Source organism: Heterocephalus glaber, unplaced genomic scaffold (genome assembly GCF_053883595.1).
Source record: "Heterocephalus glaber isolate CG9 unplaced genomic scaffold, H.glaber_assembly_v1.0 deba00000676, whole genome shotgun sequence".
NCBI classification, from domain to species: domain Eukaryota; kingdom Metazoa; phylum Chordata; class Mammalia; order Rodentia; family Bathyergidae; genus Heterocephalus; species Heterocephalus glaber.
Genome location: NW_028258156.1, coordinates 13622215 through 13644735, shown reverse-complemented (window position 1 = coordinate 13644735; position 22521 = coordinate 13622215). Strand labels below are relative to the sequence as shown.

The window sequence follows — 22521 nt, the reverse complement described above, 5'->3', positions numbered from 1 at the left end:
CATATGTTTTCACATAATTTTGATTGTTACTTATTTAACATAACAAATATTTGCTATTTTCTCATAATTTTTTTTCATAATTGTTATTAGCAGTTTTTAACAAATCTATAACTCACCATTGAGGCTCTGTCAGTTTATTCAATTATTCCTGTAGAGTAAGTTAAGTGATTTCCAATGTTGTCTGGGACACTTTTATACATACAATTCTCTATACTTTTATGACAATTTAAATGGTATAGATTGTCAGAAATAAAATAACTTTCTAGGGGATAGAAACAATTTTTAATTGCTGTATTATTTCTAAGACTCACTTTTCTAACCTATGGTTTCTGCCTTACAATAATTATGGCAAACAAAAGTAGTAGGAGTAGATATAGAAAAGGTAGAGCTCAGTGCTTTTGTATATGGCTTCTGCCCAGCCCCTCATAACCTGAATATGTGAAACATACTTCTGGATGATCACTTAGTTTTGTTTTAAGGTCAGTTGGTGACTAGGAAAGTAATAAGAATTGCAGTAAGACAACAACTTGTAATACATATTTTATGTTCCCCTGAGGGGTTGAAAAATCAGGCAAAAGTAAATCTTCCAGGTGTCAAGTTTTATGTGAAACACCATGTATGGCCAAGGACATGGCCAGAGGTAGTAAAAATGCAAACAAGGAAAGAAGAGGCAGGCACAATAATGAGCTTGGTGGTGGCAATGAAGAAGGTAGCAACCATAAAAGAAAACACATACTATTTAATCTAAGAATTCCACTTCTAAAAACAGACCATTTCTCTTATACAGAAATAAGCACACATGAGCATGATACCAAAAAAAATACACCCTTTAATGTTCACTGCAGTATCAACAGACCATGAAATAGTTTATAGCAGTTACAACAAAATAAAGGAGTTAAACATACTGGCATGGAAAGTCCTCCAGGGTATAAAACTCCATATGTATACACAGATATATAAATGGATAGATTTGATAATGGAAATAAATGCATCTAGGAAAACTAAAATGTTTCCCACTAAAATGTTAGTAGTCATTTTCTTTAGAGGGTTTTATGGCTTCAGTGTGCCTCCCTCTCACAAATTCCTATGTTGATAACCTAATTCTAATGTACTACACCTAATGTCATGTATTTAGAAATGGAGCCTTGAGGTGGTAGTTCTGTAATGAGAATGAAATTCTCATGTATGAGACTAGTACTTCTGGAAAAAGGCCAGAGAGCTCTTCTGCACAATGTGAGGATACAGGAAACCAATCTTGGCTAGAAATTCAGAACATGGCCACCACTAGACCCCAACCATGCTGGCACTCTGATCTGGGAATTCCAGCTTCCAGAACCGTGAGAATATATTTTCAGGTTACATAAGCCATCCATTCTATGGAAATTTGTTACAGCATCCTGACCTAAGGGGGACGGGGTTGAAAGTTTATTGGTCGATGTATGTATGAGTTTTCAATAAAATGTTTAAAAATATAGCCTACTCAAATAAAAATGACAACAGACTATCAAAGAGGTCCTGGAATCAAGACATGGCATTTTACAGTTCATGGTTATAAAAGTCCTGATTTTGTAACAATATGGGCAAGAACAGAAATGTGCTCCTGGAGTTCCCAAATATGCTCAGGAGAGCAGAATCTACAGGACTTAGGATGTAGGAGGACAGGACTCAGTCCCATCATAGTAGATGTAGTGTATTTAGCAACCTTAATTTATATAGAAATTCTTCTGAAAGCAGCTCTTGGACAAGACCTACTATTTTAATTTTATTATATAATTTTATAATTTTCTTCTCATGTATGCAAAAGATGAAACTAAAGCATTTAAATGAAGGAAAGTCCCCAATTCAAGTTTTCAGAATTTCCCCATTTTAAGAAAAGATTTAGGGTAATCCTTTAAAGAAGAGACTATAGCCAGCCAATGGAAAGGAGAACCTTCTACTTTTTAATTTCATAGTATTAGCAAAGTTGAAAAACAAAACACCAGATGACTTTAATTTTCAAACATTACGCATGGATTTACAGATTAAATGGCAAAGACAAGGTTTTTCTTCCTTGAGTGTCACCCTCATGCTGCCTAATTTACTGGTTATAAAAGCACTGGGGCCCATTATGCACATTTACCATGCATTTCCTTTCTCTTCTGCTGTCATGCATTTAATTACCCATGGTAGAGTGAATAATGCTCTGTCTCAAGATAAATTCCTAGGGAGTGTTCTAAAATTGAACCTCATGATATGTCTGGATTATTGCATACTAAGTGCATTTATAATATCCTAGACAAAAGATTTTATTAGCATTTCAATCATCTATAAGTACTGTTATAGAGAAAGCAGGAAGTGGGACACTTTCTTGAATCCTTTTTGAGTCTAATTTCTCCTTATCTAAAAATATATTTGCTGTTTCTGTTTATCTTAAAATATCCAAAGCAACTCATTTAACAGACAACAAGTATCCATGATGTGCTTAGCACAAATCCAGATATCCTGAGTTAAATATAAATACACAATACATAAGAAAACACTTCAGGTTCTATATAAAGAAAAAGAATTGTGATTCAGTAGACACACACACATTTCTACTATTTTAGGAAAGGTGGGATGGATGTGAATTACACAATTTCTTGAGAAGGGAAGAGTTAACGAAGATACATGGACTTGAGAGGAAGACAAGATAATTTATAGAATATAAAGCAAGAATCACATAAGAGAGAGTCTCAAGATTTGCATGGTTGAAACAGATAATTGCATTGGATATAATTAAGACATCTTTAAAGAGTGGCAAATGCCAATACCCGAGATGAGCCTTTCAGGATGCAATGTGATCTAGTTGCCAGTCTTACATAAACAAGGAACTGAACCAATGCCAAGAGGATATGCATGAATTTGAATGAAGTCATCATTTCAATCTCGAAGTAATCTACTTTGTACTATTTTATAGCAAAGACAACTAGGACAAATGTATAATGGGAGAGAAAGAGATGACAAGGTGAAGGTATGCTGTTAATAGAGTACCGTTAAAGTGTGGAGTTCATATTAATGATAGCCATGTGGTTTCAAAGCCAAAATCATTGCTTGAAATAGTTACATTGTTATTTGAAAAACATATACTTATTTCAACCATGGTATAGTAGTTGTTGACATTAAAGGCTTAGTTCCCAACTGGCCTGTTATTCTACCCTATGTCTCCCTCTGCTAGAAGCATGACTGAGCAAACAACAAAAACTCAAATACTTTGTGTTTTCTAACTTGTAAAATGGTAATAATCCCGACAGAATCATTTTAAGTTTAACATCTGATGACCTAGAGACCTAAGTTCAGTGCAGGAACACGGCAGGTTTTCAATGAATAATATTCACTCACGTACCCAAGTTTTCAAAAATACTGTAATTTAGGGCCAGGGATTTAGTTCAGTGGCACCGCGCCTGCCTCAGAAGTACAAGGTCTTGAGTTCGATCCCCGGTACCAAAAAAATAAAGGGAGGGGGGGTAATTTACATTATGCCACACTGAGTTTTATACACATTTATTTCAAAAGAAATGCCTCATTTACAAAGTTAATTTGAAGGCTAACATTGGTATTCTGTCATTTTCCCAATTCAAATGTATTTTATAAACAATAATTGATTAATATAATTAAAACAATAATTGATTAATCAGGGCTTTTACAGGTCTCTTACAAGTTCCTTCAAAACTCCCAAGATATACAGGACCATAAGCTTTTCTAGTCATAATATTAAAAAATAATCAAAACTAATAAAGAGAAAGAAAGGAAAAAGCAATTTTAAATGCACATTGAAACAATTCTCAAGAAAACATTCAGTGTGTTCCAACATTATTCTGCATCTCCTGAGGCCCAAGTGGATCTACACACTTAATAAATACTCAGATAGATTTTAACATTTCTAATTTTTTTTCTCTCTGGCTGATATAGGTGATCAGGACTAGAACATATTTCAGCAAGAGTTTGGTTAAGATTATCTCACTAGCAACCACTATGTTAGCAAGTGAAGCATTCCCCGATGTTGAATAAAACCACAAATGCAGGAATCTGAGGATTCACAGAACCAACACTTTGCTGTGGACTTATCTCATTTAATATTTACACAGATAAGAAAGACACAAGAAAAACGTAAAACATACACAGATTTCTACTCAGACAAAAAATACTGTCTGGAAAATACTGGCTGCATATTTACCATCTGGCAAGTGAGAAACATTTGCAAATGAGCATTAGATATTTGAGAAAGAGCTACCACACATCCATATGCATGGAAAATCTAAATCACCAGCAAAGCCAAAGGCATAAATCCTGCCAAAAAATGAATATTCATACTATTTCCAGCACCACACAGGTTGAATTAAACCACACTTACAATTTCATATTGGTATTCTTCCTGACAGCAACATCAAAGATCAAAATATAACATGATATAGGACAATTTATCAAGAATGTGTGTTTGGTTATTGTGAAACAATGAAACAAAGGACAATTACCACAGCAGAAAGGCTTTTTGGAATGGGAAAGAATATCGCACAGAAATAGAAGAGAGAACATGTGGAGGATTTCAAGTGAAATCTTTTACAAAGAAATAGAGGTTTGGCCAGTCAAGCCAGAATATATTGATTTCTATCTTTTTCTCCATTTTCTTAAACAGCAAGGATCTCAATCTAAAGCCACTCAATATTAAGTAACAGTAGAGGGACCTTTTCTGATGGCAAATTCAATATTCAATATAAAAATCTTTATGTAATAATGCTTTCATTCACCCTAATTTAGCAAGATCAAATTAAAAAGCTCGAACACAGAAGGCTATATTTTCAAACAGGAGACTACAATGAAAGTTTATCCAAACATATAAATGTCAAACCAGCTCACAGACATGCAAACCAGATGTCTATCTGCAAGTGTGTGCACACACCTTCACCAGTGTCTGCTTCAATTGTTCCCCATATTTCACTTGAAGCTGCTCAGGCAAAGCTAAAAGAAAGCTATTTTTAATTGTTAACCTTTAAGAGAAGACATTTCCAACTTGGAAGCACTGTTTTATATAATGCAAAAAACCCTGCAATTTGAAGCTGTTTTGGGCAATAGGAACAAAGGAATTAAATACAGAACAACTTCAATCACTGTGCAACAAAATGAATCAGATAACTATAACTGACAATAAGCATTCCTCAATACATTTACTCTATTTGGCCTCCATTAGCTAACTGGCAATGAAAGGTAATCTTGCAAAAAACACAGGTCTGATCATGTTATTATTCCAGCTAAACTTTCAATGTCCTCTCTTGTCTTTATAAATAGTAATTTTTTAGTATAGTTTTTAGAATTAACTCCAGTCTAGCATTCTCATAGTGTAGAGCAGAGGATTTTTCCAACATGCTAAAAAATGAGGATTATTATCAACTAAGAATCACTCATAGGTTATATCACCTAGACAAACTTTCGGCATTTATCACTTGAAACTACATAATTACAGTTTTGAATTTAGGAATGTTTGATCTTCATCAATTACATAATTTCTATATACTCAAAAATAATTCATTGTGTAAAAAGAGTTCTGAAAGCAAAATATATTTAAAGACTTTGGTAACTGCTTTATAGTTTATGATTTAGCAATACTCGTATGGTGAAGAGAGTAAGGAATTAGAAACTTCCTGTGCACTGTATTTATTTTTAATGTTGTAGTTCCACTGCCCAGCACTGAGTTTTCAGAGAAAGTCTACTCAATGCTTATTTGCTAAAAAAACAAACTGCACAGGACCATGGTTCTCATCGAAATTAGCAGACTTTGGGGCTTTGCACTGGGTGCTTCCACTAGTGGAGTGGATACCTGCAGGGTTCCTTCCCTTCCCTTAACTCCTTCAAGCATCTGCCTACACTCCATCTTCTTCAAAAAGCAAACCCCCACCAAGTATTCTCAGTGTCCCCCATTACCTTAATCCATTTAATTCCCCCAGCACTCATCACACTTCATTATTCTTCAACTTACTGTATGCTTTTTTGAATTACTTGTACTCTATCTTCCACCCACAAGAATGTAAGGTCCACACATGTACCAATTTTCTGTGATTTAAAATGAAATCTGGCAAAATGAGTGATGTTGAAATGACTAAACCCTTGACAAGTCAGCCCATCTTAGTGTTTACAACCTCTCATCCATCACAAAGGGAAGAAGTCCCTCCAGCAAATAGATGAAGTCTCTCCTGCTCAATCTATAGAACACTTGTAAGAAACAAGTGAGTCTCCCATTAGTAAATGTGATACAATCACTATTTGGAAATTTATATAATTACACTTTTAACTCTTCTACATAAAATGGTAAAGGTAACATGGGTAAGCAAGGTATCTCTTCTCTTTTGGAGGTTTAGTATTTGTGTGAGAACCAAAGTTCATCTCATCCAGGTAGAGTTTATTTCATGAACCTAACATCATTCATACCATTGACAAGACTAACAGCTCTAACTATAATCTGAATGTTTTATTAACAACTTATAAACCATCATTCTTCTACTTGGAATGTTTCTTTCCCTAAAATTTCCTACTCTTTATCTATAGTTGCACAAGATTTCACCCAATTATAAGCATTGATGATTAATTTATGTGTCAATTAGTAAATACAATATGGTGTATTAGAGTCAAAGGAAATGCAAAGAGCATAAAATAGCTGCAATATTAGGTCAAATACTAATCTAGATGTAACTATAGAGATACTTCTTAGATATGATTAGCATTTGTAATCGGGTGACTTGAAGAAAAAATTATTATCCTCCATAATACTATGCAGCATCCAATCACAACTGAAGGCTCTCAGAGCTATGACTGAGTTCCCACAGAAGGAATTTTGCCTTGAGACTAGAAAAAAAAATCTTGCTTACATTTCCAACTTGCTGGCCTGCCCTACAGACTTCAGACATGCTAGCTCCAATAAGTAGGTGTCAAACCCTCTTTTCATGTCTCCCTCCACAGTGTATTAGCTCTATGTATCTGGAGTACACTGCTTGATATTTGGGCTCTGAGGCAGACCACATTTTGCAAAAATGCTGGTGATACACTGGCCAAGTGATGCAAAGGAAACATGAACAATTTAAAGACAATTTTGATTTTTTGCGAAGTTTTTTTGGTACCAGGGATCAAACTCAGGACGTCGCACTTCCAAGGCAGGCGGTGTAACCACTGAGCTAAATCCCAGGCCCTTTAAAGACATTTTTAAAGAAAATTTATTTTTATTGAGGCATAATTCAGATACTTACCACAAAATTACATTTTAGGTGTAAAAAGCTTTCTGAGTTTGAGCAGATATAAAAACTATATATCCACCATCTCAATACACAGAATATTTCCATTACCCCCCAACACCCTTTTCCAGTTCCGGTTTTTGCTATGGTAGGTTACTTTTGCCTATTCAAAAAATTCATATGGCTCCCCAAGCTGCAACAGACCGGCCAGGTGAGACAAGAAGCTTGAAGCTCCCCGGCCATCCTAGGCCCCGCCCACGCCACGGTGAGGTCCCCTTACCCACATAGGCGCTTCCAAGGCCCAGTCCTGGCCTTCTGGCTTTTCTGCTACCTGGTCCCATACTACAGAGGCACAGGAGATTATAAAGACCCTTGTCCTGAGCGCCACAAGATAAGAGCAGAAGTTAGTAACTTCTGAGTTACTAAGAGGGCTTCTCAGGCTCCTCAATGAAAACTGAAGCTCAGCGGAAAAGTAAAGAGAACCTCTACAATAAAGGCACATCAGACTACTGTACTTGGTCTGCTGCTGCCTTGCTGAGACTCATTGACTCCTATATGCACACGGATTCCTACGCTGCCTACTGGGACAGCAGAGGCATACAGTGAAGGAGGCCCATAATTTCTATTGCTATTTGCAAAAAAGAAAAAGAAAATTTTTTTTCTCTTATTTTTAATTCTTAATTTTTACTTTTTTTAACTCTCCAAATATTTACTTTTCTTTCTTTTCTTTCTGTTATCGTTTCTTTTTCTCTCTCTCTCACTCACTCTCTCACTGTCCCACACAGTTCCTCATCTCCCCATTTGTTCCTTTCTGCACTGAATTTGGATTTCTTCCTTATTGTTCTTTTCTTCTCTTTTTCCTTCTCTTGATTATCATTAGGTTTAAAGGAAAGTAAATTCGGTATCTAGCCTCCCTGTTGCTGTTAGGTGATTCAATTCACATCTTTGTTCTTTCATTCTGCCTTTTTCTCTTGCCTTTAAAAACTTCTTAGAGTTTGTGTGATCTTTCTGTATCTTCTGGCCTCACTGCTAATTTCACCTGTTCTTTCTACCTGTCCCTCCCTCCCCAACTGCTTTTAACTCCCCACCCTGAAGGGGAAAGATGCTATAATGAAGAGTTTATTCATTATAAACTTATATTAGGTTGGTCTTCGGTTTTAATTTAACTCACAGAGTTAAAGGTGAAAGATTAATAACTACCACAAATTGTCATTTTCTAAGCTGTGCTTGATGCTATGGTATTGCTGACTATGTCATTTGGGCTAACATGTTGTGATTGATCTAATTAGTTTTCCTTCCTGGTATAAGGAAAATAAAATAGCCTCAGAGACATTAGAGTCTCAAAACCCAAACACAAGCTATATCTGGAAGACACCTCTGAAAAGCAATCGTTCCAAAGGGTTTTAAACACAAGCAACAAAGATACCTACATCAAGCAATTCTGAAATATCAACCCAGGAATTAAACCAAGGACAGTACCAAAAACAAAAATGAGAAGACACTTAAGCAAGGCACAAAGGCAGGCTTCCATGCCACAAAAAGGAAATTCTGGGGGAAATGAGGTGGAAAAGTCTGATACGCAATGACTTGGACACCCTGAACTGATAGCACAGGAAGTAACAAAGCAGATGCATGAGGCTCTAGAAAATTTCAAAACAGAAATAATCTCCCAGATAAATACAGACATGGTGAGCAGAGTGAAAGACATGATTAGAATCTCTAGAGCAGAAACAGATAAGAAAATAGATGAGAACAGAAACATGCTGGAAGCCATGAATGCCCAGCATAAGAAAGAAATGGAAAACATGATTGCTCAACATAAGAAAGAAATGGAATCCATGAAACAGATTCAAACAGATATCCAGGAGATTAAAAACTCTTTGAAAGCATGCAGAGCAGACTAAGAGAATCTAAAGACAGAATATCAGATACAGAAGACAGGATCACAGTTAAGGACCATGAAAACAGAGATTTCTTAAAGATAGTAAAGGATCATGAGAAATCAATCCAACAGCTGCTAGATGATGCAAAGAAGAATAACATAAGACTCATAGGAGGCCACGAAAAAGCAGGAGAAAGTACAATTGACATAAAAATCTGTTCACAGAAGTAATAGTAGAAAACTTCCCAGACAGAGGTAGAGAATTGGATGTACAGATACGTGAGGCATATGGAACTCCAACCAGCCATGATAAAAAAAAAACTACACCTAGACATATAATAGTCAAGATCCCAGAAACCCAACAGAAGAACAAAATTCTACAGGCAGTTAGAGAAAAGAAACAAATCACCTACAAAGGAAATCCCATCAGAATCATGGCAGATTTCTCAACACAAACCCTCAAATCAAGGAGAGGGTGGAGTGAAGTATTTCAAGCCCTTAAAGAAAATAACTTCCAACCTACACTGTTGTATCTGGCAAAATTATCTTTCAAAATCAATGGGGAAATTAGATACTTCCATGGCAAAGAACACCTGAGAACTTTTGTGAACACCAAAGCAGCACTCCAAATAATTTTAAGCAATATCCTAGAAAAAGACAATGAAGGTCACAAAATCATGAGGCCCAGCAGAGAGAAGGCACCCCGCAAGGCAAGACACTAAAGTGAAAGGGGGGAAAATGAGAAATAAAAGAGCCAACAACAGTAAAACATCATGACAAGGATGAGTCAATATCTCTCAATTATAACTATCAATGTTAATGGCCTCAATTCACCAATCAAAAGAAATAGACTGACAGAATGGATTAAGAAGCAAAACCCAGCAATATGCTGTATAAAAAAAACACACCTAACTCAAAAGGAAATCCATAGACTGAAAGTAAAAGGATGGAAAACAGTTCTCCACGTGACAGGATCCCAGAAAAAAGCAGGAGTAGCAATCTTATTTGCAGACAAAGTAGATTTCAAACCAAAACTAATTAAGAGAGACAAAGATGGTCACTACATCCTTGTGAAGGGAACAATCCAAGAGGAAGAGATGATAATCCTAAATATATATGCACCAAATACGAATGCCCCCAACTATACAAAACATATCAATGGACATGAAAAACCAAATAAGCACTAATACAATTGCAGTTGGGGAACTCAACACCCCTCTATCACAAATAGACAGATCAACTAGAAAAAAAATTAACAATGAAGTTCTAGAACTGAACCAAGCTATTGAACAAATGGACTTAATGTATGTTTACAGAGTGTTCCACCCCACAAAATCAGAATGCACATTCTTTTCAGCTGCACACGGGTCATTCTCCAAAATAGATCACATGCTAGCTCATAGGACATGTCTAAGTAAATGTAAAAGAATCAAAGTTATCCCCTGTATATTATCAGACCATAGTGCAATACAATTGGAGATCAATAACATAAGAAACGGCAAAACTCCCATGAACACATGGAAATTGAACAACACCCTCCTGAACAACCAATGGGTCACAGAGGAAATTAATGAAGAAATTAGACAGTTTCTACAAGTAAATGATAATGCCAGTACAACATTCAGGAATCTGTGGGACACAATGAAGGCAGTTCTATAAGAGAAATTCACAGCAGTGAATGCCCATATTAGGACAACAGAGAGAACTCAGTTAAATAACCTAATGCAGAACCTCAAGCTCCTAGAAAAAGAAGAGCATAACATACCCAAAATTCATACAAGAAAGGAAATTATAAAGATCTGAGCAGAAATCAATGCAATGGAGACTAAGAGAATGATACAAAAAATCAATGAATCAAAGAGTTGGTTTTTTGAAAGAATAAATAAAATCAATAAACCTTTAGCCAATCTTATCAATAAAGGAAAGAAAAGGCTCAAATCCATGCAATTAAGAATGAAAAAGGTGAAGCCTCAACAAATCCAGTGGAAATTCAGAGAATCATCAATACCTACTTTGAGAACCTGTACTCTACTAAAATAGAAAACACAGAAGAAATGGACAGATTCCTAGATACATACAAATTGCCAAAATTAAATGAAGAAGATATAGAAATTCTAAACACCCCAATAACAATGAGTGAAATTGAAAATGTAATAAAAAACTTGTAATAAAATGTAAATAAAACGTAATAAAAAACACCAACAAAGAAAAGTCCAGGTCCTGATGGCTTCACTGCTGAATTCTACAAGACATTTAAAGAAGAACTATTGCCATTACTCTTTAAACTCATCAAGGAAATTAAAAGGGAAGCAAGGCTTCCAAATTCATTCCTGGAAGCAAGTATTACTTTGATTCTAAAACCAGGGAAAGACCCAACCCAAAAAGAGAACTGCAGACCAATCTCCCTAATGAACATAGATGCAAAAATCCTCAACAAGATACTGGTAAACAGAATACAGAGGATCATCAAGAAGATCATACACCCTGACCAAATCAGATTTATCCCAGGGATGCAAGGATGGTTCAACATCCATAGTTCAATAAATGTAATACACTATATTAACAGAGTCAAGGACAAAAACCACATGATCATCTCAATAGATGCAGAAAAAGCATTCAACAAAATCCAACTCCCATTCATGATAAAAACGCTAAAGAAAATTGGAATAGAAGGTCTTTATATCAACCTGATTAAGGCTATCTATGAAAAACCAACAGCCAACATCATACTAAATGGTCAAAAACTGAAAACTTTCATGCTAAAATCAGGAACAAGACAAGGATGCTCACTATCACCACTCCTGTTCGATATTGTTCTGGAAACATTAGCCATAGAAATTAGAAAATAGAAAGAAATAAAAGGAATAAAGATAAGAAAGGAAGAAGTGAAACTGTCATTATTTGGTGATGATATGATACTTTACATAGAAGATCCAAAAAACTCAGTCAAAAGTCTTTTAGGTCTAATTGACAGATTCAGTAGAGTAGCTGGATACAAGGTCAACACTCAAAAAAACAATAGCCTTCTTATATGCAAATAGCAGACCCATTGAGAGAGAAATTCGAGAAATAATTCCTTTTACAATACCATCTAAAAAAATGAAATATCTAGGAATCAACCTAACAAAGGAAGCAAAAGACCTCTACACTGAAAACTACCTTTCTCTGAAAAAGGAGATCGAAGAGGATATAAGAAAATGGAAAGATATCCCTTGTTCCTGGGTAGGAAGAACCAATATAGTGAAAATGGCCATACTTCCAAAACTACTATATAGATTTAATGCAATGCCGATTGAAATTCCAACAATATACTTCACAGAACTAGAAAAAACAATACAAAAATTCATTTGGAAGTAGAAGAAACCTAGAATAGCAAAAGCAATTCTAGGCAACAGAGACATAGCTGGGGGTATCACGATCCCCAACTTGAAACTATACTACAAAGCTACTGTGATAAAAACAGCATGGTACTGGCAAAGAAACAGACCCAAAAATCAGTGGAATAGATTAGAAGATGCAGAAACAACTCCAGACATATTCAGCCACTTCATCTTTGACAAAGGAGCCAACCACCCTCACTGGAGGAAAAATAGCCTATTTAATAAATGGTGTTGGAAAAACTGGATTTCAACCTGCCAAAGATTAAAACTAGACCCATACCTATCACCGAGCACTAAACTAAGATCAAAGTGGATTAAAGATCTAAATATTAAGACAGAAACACTAAACTTGCTAGAAGATAAGTTAGGTAGAACTCTTGATGACATTGGCATAGGAAATGACTTTATGAACAAATCTTCAGTAGCACACGAGCTAGCACAAAGAATCCACAACTGGGATTTCATCATATTCAAAAGCTTCTGCACTGCAAGAGAAACTACCAACAGAGCTAAGAGACAACCTACAATGTGGGAAGAAATTTTTAGCAACTGTACTTAAGACAAAGGTCTACTATCGAGAATATATAAAGAACTGAAAAAAATCAGACCCCCCCCAAATTTAAAAACCGAATTCAAGGGCTGGGGATTTAGCTCAGTGGTTCTGCCGCCTGCTTCACAAGCACAAGGGCCTGTGTTCAATCCCTGGTACCAAAAAAAAAACAAATTCAAAAATGGGCATCCAAAATGAACAGACATTTCTCAGACAAAGAAGTAAAAACAGCAAATAAATATATGAAAAAGTGTTCAACATCACTGGTCATTAGAGAGATGCACATGAAAACAACATTGAGATTCCACCTCACTCCAGAAAGAGTGGCTGCTATCAAGAAATCAACCAATAAAAAATGCTGGTGGGGTGTGGAGAGAAAGGAACATTTCTCCATTGTTGGTGGGAGTGCAGACTGGTGCAACCACTGTGGAAATCAGTATGGAGATACCTCAAAGAACTGGGACTACACGTCTCATTTGACCCAGCTAATCCCCTACCAGGAATCTTTCCCAAAGAAGTAAAAGAATCATACCACAGTGATATATGTGCACCTATGTTTATAGCAGCACAGTTTGTAATAGCTAAAGCTTGGAAACAGCCCAAGTGCCCATCAATTGGAAACTGGATAAAGATGTGGTTTTTTAATAAAATGGAGTACTACTCAGCCATAAAGAATGAGAAACTAGAGACATTTATAGCTAAATGGATGCATATTGAGGCCATACTCTTAAGTGAAATAAATAGGACACACATGTGTAAATACAGAATGGTTTCTCTAGTGTGAGAAATTGAAAGTGTAAATAAGGATGAAAATGATTAAAATGAATAATTGATAATTTGAAATAGGAAAAGGTCCAAGGGTTTGGGGATGGCAGGAGGGGAAGGGAAAAGGGAAGAAGGGAAAGGAAAAATTATGAGAAAGAAAAAAAAATGGAATCAAACTCTGTGTAAATAGGGAAGGGTGGAGGGGGTGAAGGGTGCACAGGTAATGGGAAAAAAATCAAGAACCAAGATACATCACATTCTGGTACAAACACCCAATGATAAATATAAATGTATTTTATACCTCAAATGTACCAATAAATACATATATATATAAATATTTTTAAAACTTCATATAAAATAAATAATATATTATACAATTTTTAGAAATGATTTATATTGCTCAACATGTTTCTGACACTTGACTTTGTTGTTGTAGACGTGTGAATAGTTTGCTTTTTAACTTTTATGTGTTGGTTGCTAATGATCCTAAATTGGTTCCTGCATTGGATGAAAGGTAGAGGTTTCTAGTTCACTGTTTTCTAGTAAATGTACCCAACTGTACTACAATAATTTGTCCAAATGATTTTTCTTTCTCTATTCAATCACTGATGAGTTAGTCAAAAATCAATCAACTGTATACGTGTCTCTTTTTAGACTATTTTGTTCAATTTCTTTACTTACCTTTCTTTCACCAGTTGCAAAAAGTCTTAGTTCTGCACCCTCCATATCAGTTGATCTCAGCCATCCAAATTTGTCATTCTTTTAACAATTATAGTAATTAGCCGGATATTTAGCTCAATGGTTGTGGTGCCTGCCTTGCAAGCGCAAGGTGCTGAGTTCGATCCCCAGTCCGAAATAAAAAAAAAATTAGAGTAATTCTACGCTCTTTGGATTTCCATAGAAATCTGAGAATTAACTTCTCATTTTGAAAAATAAATTCCAGTTGATATTTTGATTGGAGTTGACCAAACTATAGCTTAGTGGTGGTCAACTGTCATCCTGTCAATCTATGAACATGATACAGTATGCATCTCCATTTATTTGGTATTCTTTAATTATTCTCCAATACTTTGTAGTTTTCAGTATAGAGATAGTAAAGATTTTCATATACCACGTTCCTAAGTTTTTTATATTTTATCATGCTACTTTAAAGTGATAGTTCATTTTAATGTTAATTTCCATTTTTGATTGTTAGTACACGAAAATAAAACTGATTATAAAATACTGACCTCATATTTAAGGATATAATAATTGCCTAACTTTAGTTAATTATGGAACTTTTTCATAAAATACTTACTTAAAACTTGCAAAATTAATATTCTACATAGCACAGTACTCCTAAGTTTGCTTCAATAAACAACTGCTTATAATTTGTGATACACTCGTGTTCTCAACCAGTCTCCCATAAATTAAGAAATCTAAATTTTAAGATGACAATTGCACTATATTTTAATGTGCTGCTCATAGATTAGGAAAGAATATACATTCGAGTATACATGCCATAAATATAAAAGAGGTTAATTATCATACACATATAAATATTAAAGGAGTGAAATAAATATCACTATCATAAATTAAGTAGCGCTGCTTTGGCTGAGGCAGGACAGAAACACAAGGACTAGCCCTGGTGTGAGCAGGGCCCACCAACTAACTATGCTTTCTTCACCTTGTGCAGGATTCTCTGGCTCATTTCTCTTCAAGCATTCAAATTCTCCTAATTGCTTCACCCCAAGCTCCTCTTCCTCCAATGAAACAGCCCTGATTCGGATATGTTATACACTGTGGTTGATCAGATGATCTTACTAAAACTGAAAATATCAATGGTAAACTTTTATCAGGATGGGGCCATTTAAACCTTATGTAGAATTAAACACCTGTTCACTCATGACAAAAGTTCATTAGCAAGCAGACAGGGGACTAGAGTGACAAAAGGGAACACAGAGTCTTTTAAATCATATTAGGGTTCTCTGCTGGCTCTAGAAGACGCCTCACTTAGGCTAATCGGAGGGTGGAGGGACTGTGGTTGAGTTCCTTATTCTCCAGGCACATCACCGTTTACCTAGAACTCTGACGTGAGAGACTTTCTTCCCTTCTGGACGAGACAAGGAGCTTTCATCTCCAGCTCCTGTGATATGACATTAAGTCCACTCTGCCCAAGTAGAAGTCCTCGATGAAGCACAATGTTCCTATTCTGCCCCCAGAGAGATTCTGTACACACATACACTTTTGCTACTGCTTATTTTCCAACTCTAACTCCCATCGAGACCTCACTTCCTTCTAATAGCCCCACAACCTACCTCCCAAATGGCACCACAGGCTGCTGACCTAGCCTTTAGCTTATACACCTCTGGGGCACATTTGCCATCTAAGCACTAAATATACATCAGGAAAGATAAAAACTGATGGAAAATATTTCTCTACCCAAAGAATGTGAGTGCCAAAGAAAACTAACTTTGGATTTACTTTTTGTATTATCTTTTATTTGGTTGCACTGACTTCATCAGTAAGATTTTTTTTTTAATAAATGAGTTGAGGTGCCTGAGCTTAAGGTGTAAATTTTCTTGAGGGTCAAGATAAGGAGAGAAACTGAAGACCAAGATGTCCAACTGAATAGCCGCAGTCTGATCTACACTTACTCTCTGAAATTTGTGTAGTGCAAATTTTTGAAATTATACTCTGATCATGAATTTAAAACTTTTTTTGCCTTATGGTATTTTTATTTGTTTGTCTTTGTGGTTCTTATTGTTTGCTTTATTTTGTCTTAATATACCTAAAAATCAGCACTTTCTAAGAATGTTGTTGGCAAAGTGGCATCTTGAAAACAGTAGGGTATGAGATTAGAGTGGAGAATTTTGCAGTTGAAGCAACTTCTCAGGACACTCTGGCATGTTTTTGCAACACCACAATTATTATCTCACTCCCATTAAGAATTTGGCAATATATTTTTTTAAAAAAATTTAAAGCATGAAAAGCACCGTTTACAGTGTTCTATGCAGTATACAATTAAGTGCCTAACCCAAATCAAAGTAAGCCACACATTGATGCCTGGAAGTAAAGATAATTGAGATAAGCTGATAATTAAAGTGGGCAGCACTGGAGAAATACTGCTATGGTCCCCTAGTGCTATCTGGAATACATCCCAAACGAAATTCAGCAGTGAAAGACCAAGTCTTTGAGAACCAGTCCTATAACCAAGTATTTCCAGAGATTTTGCTTTTCCTTAACATCATTAAACTTTAAATTGACTTACTCTATACTTCTTGCCTTTCTCTTTCTGACCTCACTGCAACTTATAAAGTTCATCCAGGAAACAAGCCATCCAGGTCTTGTGATGTCATAGCCAACATCAGATCCAACTGTACTGAGGTGGGCATATCAAAGAAAAGCAGAGAAGGGCCTCAGCCTCCTGCTTTTAGCAAGATGTCAACTTCTGTGGAATTTTCTGCTTCGCTTTGACAAGTTCTTAGAAAGTACAGCAATTCCTGAACTGGTCAATGAATCTTAATGTCTTTCTTCCCATGTTCAGGGGCAGACTGTGAATGCTACATTATAAAAAGCTTCTTCTCTTTCATATGACTTTTTCCTCAAAGAATCTCTTCAGGCTGTTCTTTCCAAGCCCCCTCCACACCTACACATTCACTGTCTCCACCTTAGGAACTGACCATTTGCTTCAGCTACATTTCTGGCTCTTCATTCTTCCCTAAGAAGTGATGGTATAGACTGGCTAGGGCTATCAATAGGAGTGTAGACTGGAATGATTTTAAATTCAAACCCAATAGAACAATTTAGTGACTTAAGAACCTGTCTGAAAAGAAAAAAAATCCAGTCATGGTGGTGCATATTTGTAATCATAGCATCCTAGGAGGCTAAGACAGAAGGATCACAGATTGGACCCCAGCACTGGCAACTTAGCTAGTTAGGAAAATCTATCTCAAAATAAAAAATGAGCTGGGAACATACTCAGCAAGGCCCTGGGTTCAATCCTCAGTGCCACAATAAATGAATGAATGAATGAATGAATGAATAAGTGCATGCAAACTATAGCTGTAGCTCAGTGTGAAGGCACTAGGTTCAATTCCAGGACACCATACACATACACACACACACAGAGTATATGAAAGTGTGTGGCACTTTCAAGAGCCATAATCTTGAAATGTATAAACTTTGGGAAGAAGTGCCTTTCTTACTATGGACATTATTGTTTTTCTACAAATAAATGGATTTGTACCATCTCACATGAGCTCTTGTGCAAGATAAAAATTGGTTAAACTGGCATACTCACAAGTGACTTGCTTTTTATCATTTTAGGGATTTGAATTCATGTTGCAGCATAACTAGAAACTTAAATATTAAGGATCTTGGGAAAGGATCTTCAAAAAATATTCATCATTTTCTCATATACTGACTGATTTTAACATATGCCTTTTATTTAGTAGCTGTACTAGGATGGGCTTGTGGAAAATAAAATAATATATACAATCTGAGTCAGAAGTTATCTTAACTATGTTAAGATGACAGAAAGGACAGTGTCAGTAACACGTGCATTTAGGAGAAATACAGTGCTGTTCACAATAATGTGACAGACTGAACTTGAGACACAGAGATACAAACTCAGACCTGAGTGTTTAGAAAGAGCTGGACCAAGCTCCTGGCTGTCATAGTCCAAAACACAACAACCATCTTCACAGATCGGGGGAGTTGATCTGCTCCCACCACACTGAACTCTCTGATCACACAAAAGAAGTAATGATTCTTGCTTTCATTTTCCCTCAGTAGCAAACACAGTGAAGCCAACTTGATCACTCTTTAAATTTTGCTATTTCCATAGTAAAATGCTTTCACATAACCTGATGATGTGTATTATTTTATTAGAAAATGAGAGGGCCAGGGATTTAGCTCAGTGGTTCCACCGACTACCTCGCAAGTCCAAGGTCCCAAGTTCAATCCCTGGTACCAAAAAAAAGAAAGTAAGAAAACCTTGTTGACTATTCAAATGATGACAATCATGTTTTAGTTAAACACAACAGGCATCTTTGTTCATCTGACAATGTGGTTGGGAAAATCCCTTTCCAAAAAATTACAAAGCAAAATCTACCTAAACCCAGGTCAGACAAATAAAGTAAACATGATCAACAAGACACACCTACATCATGAATGCCCCATTGTGCATCTGGAATGCTCCAGGGCAAAAAGGAAAACCTAGTTATGAAACCAAATCACACACCTGGCAATAACAGAAGCTACTGTTAGCATAGTACCCGGGGACCAGGTTGACGGGAATATGATGGCAGGAGGCTTTCCACTGTTTACAGTGGTTAAAAAATATATATCCTAAAAAGAAACACACATACTTCTCATCGTTTTTATGTACAAAACAATTTTTAAAAATACACAATTCAAGAAAGAATATTTTTCCTTTGCAACTTTACGTCAAATAAGTAATATCCTCTTTTCTGCTGTGAAATTAGTAAATCTTTTCATTTGAGTTTTATATAACATGAGAACTGCAGAATTCCCAACACATAACTCTGCCTAAACCACTGCATTCAAGGGAAAACCAAACTCCAGTATGACTTTGAGCAATAAAGGGCCATGTTCCTAGGATGACTCCAGACCTCCTCAAAATGCTGCTTGAGAAAGCTCCAGGCTGCCCTGACAATTTGCTGTTTGTTCCAGCCAACTCCCTTTGATAATCCCCTGACCTCCCTTTCTTAGAGCTTTCATTAAAAAGGTCGCACAATTGTAAATACTTTCTCTGTCTTTTTGAGATGTATATATGACCTGAAAGCCATTCCTATGAAATGTAATCATCATGAAGGACATGGCCTCACTCTCCCGTCCTCCATGGGAAAACAGAATCCTAATTTCTTTAGCTGCCAGCTGCCATCCAGAGCTGGCCTAATCACATTTACACTAACCAATCCTTTATAATTTTTCAATTGAGGGCCACTCTCTCCCCATCTGCACCTCATTCTTCCTTTAAAATGTTCAGTAACTTCTGTACAAAATGAATGGACATAGACTCTCACCCATTGTCAGATAGTTACTGAATATAATCTGTTTTCACTGCTTTAACTCATGTCTGGCTTTATATTTGACAGTAGTTACTGCACCTTTAATTAGTATAAAAAATGTCCAATGATTAATTTTTAAAATCAAGATTAGCACTAGAAGATAAAATTTTCCTAATAATATCATTAGAATAAAAGAAAAATAATAAATATTTAATCCCCTAACTTTTAAAATAATTCTATAAACAAACACATAAACATGTGTATGCTATTTAGTATGATTCTAAGTTTTAACTCTGTAGTATGAGCTTCCCATCAAAAAAAGAAAATGTTGGGCCTGGGATTTAGCTCAGTGGTTCTGCCGCCTGCTTCACAAGCGCAAGGTCCCAAGTTCGACCCCCGGAACCAAAAAAAAAAAAAGAAAAGAAAAGAAAAAAAGAAAATGTTACTTCTGTGAAAACAAACTAAAGTCATATTTATTACCATTCCAATAAAATTCTCTTACATTTCCATGCATAACTTTTATGTCTTCTAAACATATGCCCAAACCATAAATTAACTTTTTAAAAAACGTCAGTAAAGATTTTTCACTCACTTGATGAAATATTTTTGCACTGCCTAGAGAATTCATTGTGGCAGATTCATTGATGTTGTTTCTGGTTTCCAGATTTTGTAATTTTCATGGAGCTACACATTCCACTCTAACATGTTCCAGAGCCATCACCTTGAAATGTATAAACTTTGAGAAGAAGTGGCTTTCTTACTACAGACATAATTGATTTTCTACAAATAAATGAATTTGTACCACCTCACAGGAGCTCTTGTGCAAGATGAAAATTGGTTAAACTTGCACACTCACTAAATGACTTGCTTTTCATCATTTTAGGGATTCATGCTGCAGCATAACTAGAAACTTGAATATTAAGGATCTTGGGAAAATATTCTTTTACAATAAAGTTGGGATGTTAATCTGCCAAACTGTGATCTACACAGTGTTTCAAAGAGTGGTTCTTCTGGACTGGGAAGGTAGCTGAGAGGTAGAGTGCTTGTTCTGCAAGTGTGAGGCCCAGGGTTTGATCCCCAGCATTGAAAAAGCAAAATAAAAAGCAAAAGACAAAGTGTCTTCTAAATTAAGAGCAGAGGATAAAATAATATTATTTTAAATATCATTATTTAAAATATTATTATCTAATAATAATAGCTGTACTTATAATGAGCATCTAGGAATATTTTATATTTGATCAAAACTATTTTCTTTTTGGTATTCATATTCCTACAAATTGAAATCACTTAAGAATTCCTACGATTATTTGACACACAGAACTCCAAATAAAAATGAAAGTTACTTCTTAATTTGATTTCTAAACAGCATATTTAACTGCAGCAACCATACATCTTAAGATTTCTCAAAAATTAATTGGAATTTATTTGCAAAAAAACGCAAAATAAAATCACAAAGCTTTTTACAAAATGTAAGTATACATTTAATCGGCTCGTATTGTGAAGATTAATAAATTGGCATGTCATCAATTCCCTTGAGCAACAATGCTAACCTACCAGACAATGCATGTTCACACGGTAACACAGTGACTAAGCATGCAGAAACCTGAAACAGAAACTTCTTGCACACAGATATCAAAAGCTGTTATTGCTTAACAGTTCACCACAAAAGAGGTTAGGGCTGCAATCTTGTAATATGAAGGCGCTGTATTTTTGTTCCTTTATTATTTTTAAAAATCTAAGCCTTTTCTTAATATGTTTGAGCTATCTAAAAATACTGATCAATACTTTTAGCACACACTTACATGCACTAAGAAATCAAATTCACTACAAAGTAAATAAAGTAATAATCATTTCTCATATAAGCTCAAAGGAGAGATCAAGGAAGTACATACCCCTCCCCCGACAATACAATTTTAATAAAATTTAGCATTTGAGGTTTCTAACAATTTGTTGTATTTATGTTGAAATGAAAATTTCAGTATGTTGATTCTATATGTATCACTTTAGAGCTCTTAAAAATTTTGTCTGTGCCTTCTCAAGGTTTCTATGTAGCCAATATTATTAGCAGATAATGACAGATTTGTTTCTTACTTTCCATTCCTTTTATTTTTTGTTTCTCTCTTATCTTAAGCATCTAGTACCAGGGTGACCAGAACTGGTGACTGCAGCCATTCTTTGCACATTCAAGACAATGTCCTGACACATTAAGTTTGATGCTTACCTCATACTGTTGCTACATAATTTCATCAACTCGAAAATTTTAAATCTACCTTCAGTTTACTTTAAGTTTAATCATAATTGGTGCTGAATTGCATCACATATCTTTTCTCCAACCTTTGCAATGATATGATTATTTATCTTCTTTAATTAAAAAATGAGGTAAATTATTATAGTCGAATTTTTAAATGAAAGGCAGGAAGATCACAAGTTTGAGCAGTCTGTGCAGTTTAGCAATTTAGCAAGACCTTCTCAAAAACAGAAAAAATTAAGAAGGGTTGGGAGTGTAGCTCAGTGTAAAGGTCTGGGGTTTCATACCTATTATCATAAAAACAAGTAAACTATGTCTGAATCATTGGGACAAACCAATTTGAATCCATGTTTATGAAATATTTTGTTGCTACAATTCAGACTTCTTTACCACTGTACTAATTCAACCCATAACGACCTAAATATATGATTTCACTGCCATCCTGTT

At 35.5% G+C, this 22521-nt stretch overlaps 1 protein-coding gene across 8 annotated transcripts in view; it reads right to left on the bottom strand.

Annotated features, from left to right (window-relative positions):
• Positions 1-22521, bottom strand: part of Crppa (CDP-L-ribitol pyrophosphorylase A) — a 310773-nt gene that overhangs the window by 103215 nt on the left and 185037 nt on the right. Inside the window, exon 10 of one of the 8 annotated variants that reach the window (XM_087206686.1) lies at positions 15415-15620. The exons of the other annotated variants lie outside the window; for them this stretch is intronic. Coding sequence (XP_087062812.1) covers positions 15615-15620 — 6 coding nt within the window. The 3' untranslated portion in view covers positions 15415-15614. Of the gene's footprint in view, positions 1-15414; positions 15621-22521 lie in introns of those variants that run through there. 8 annotated transcript variants of the gene reach the window in all.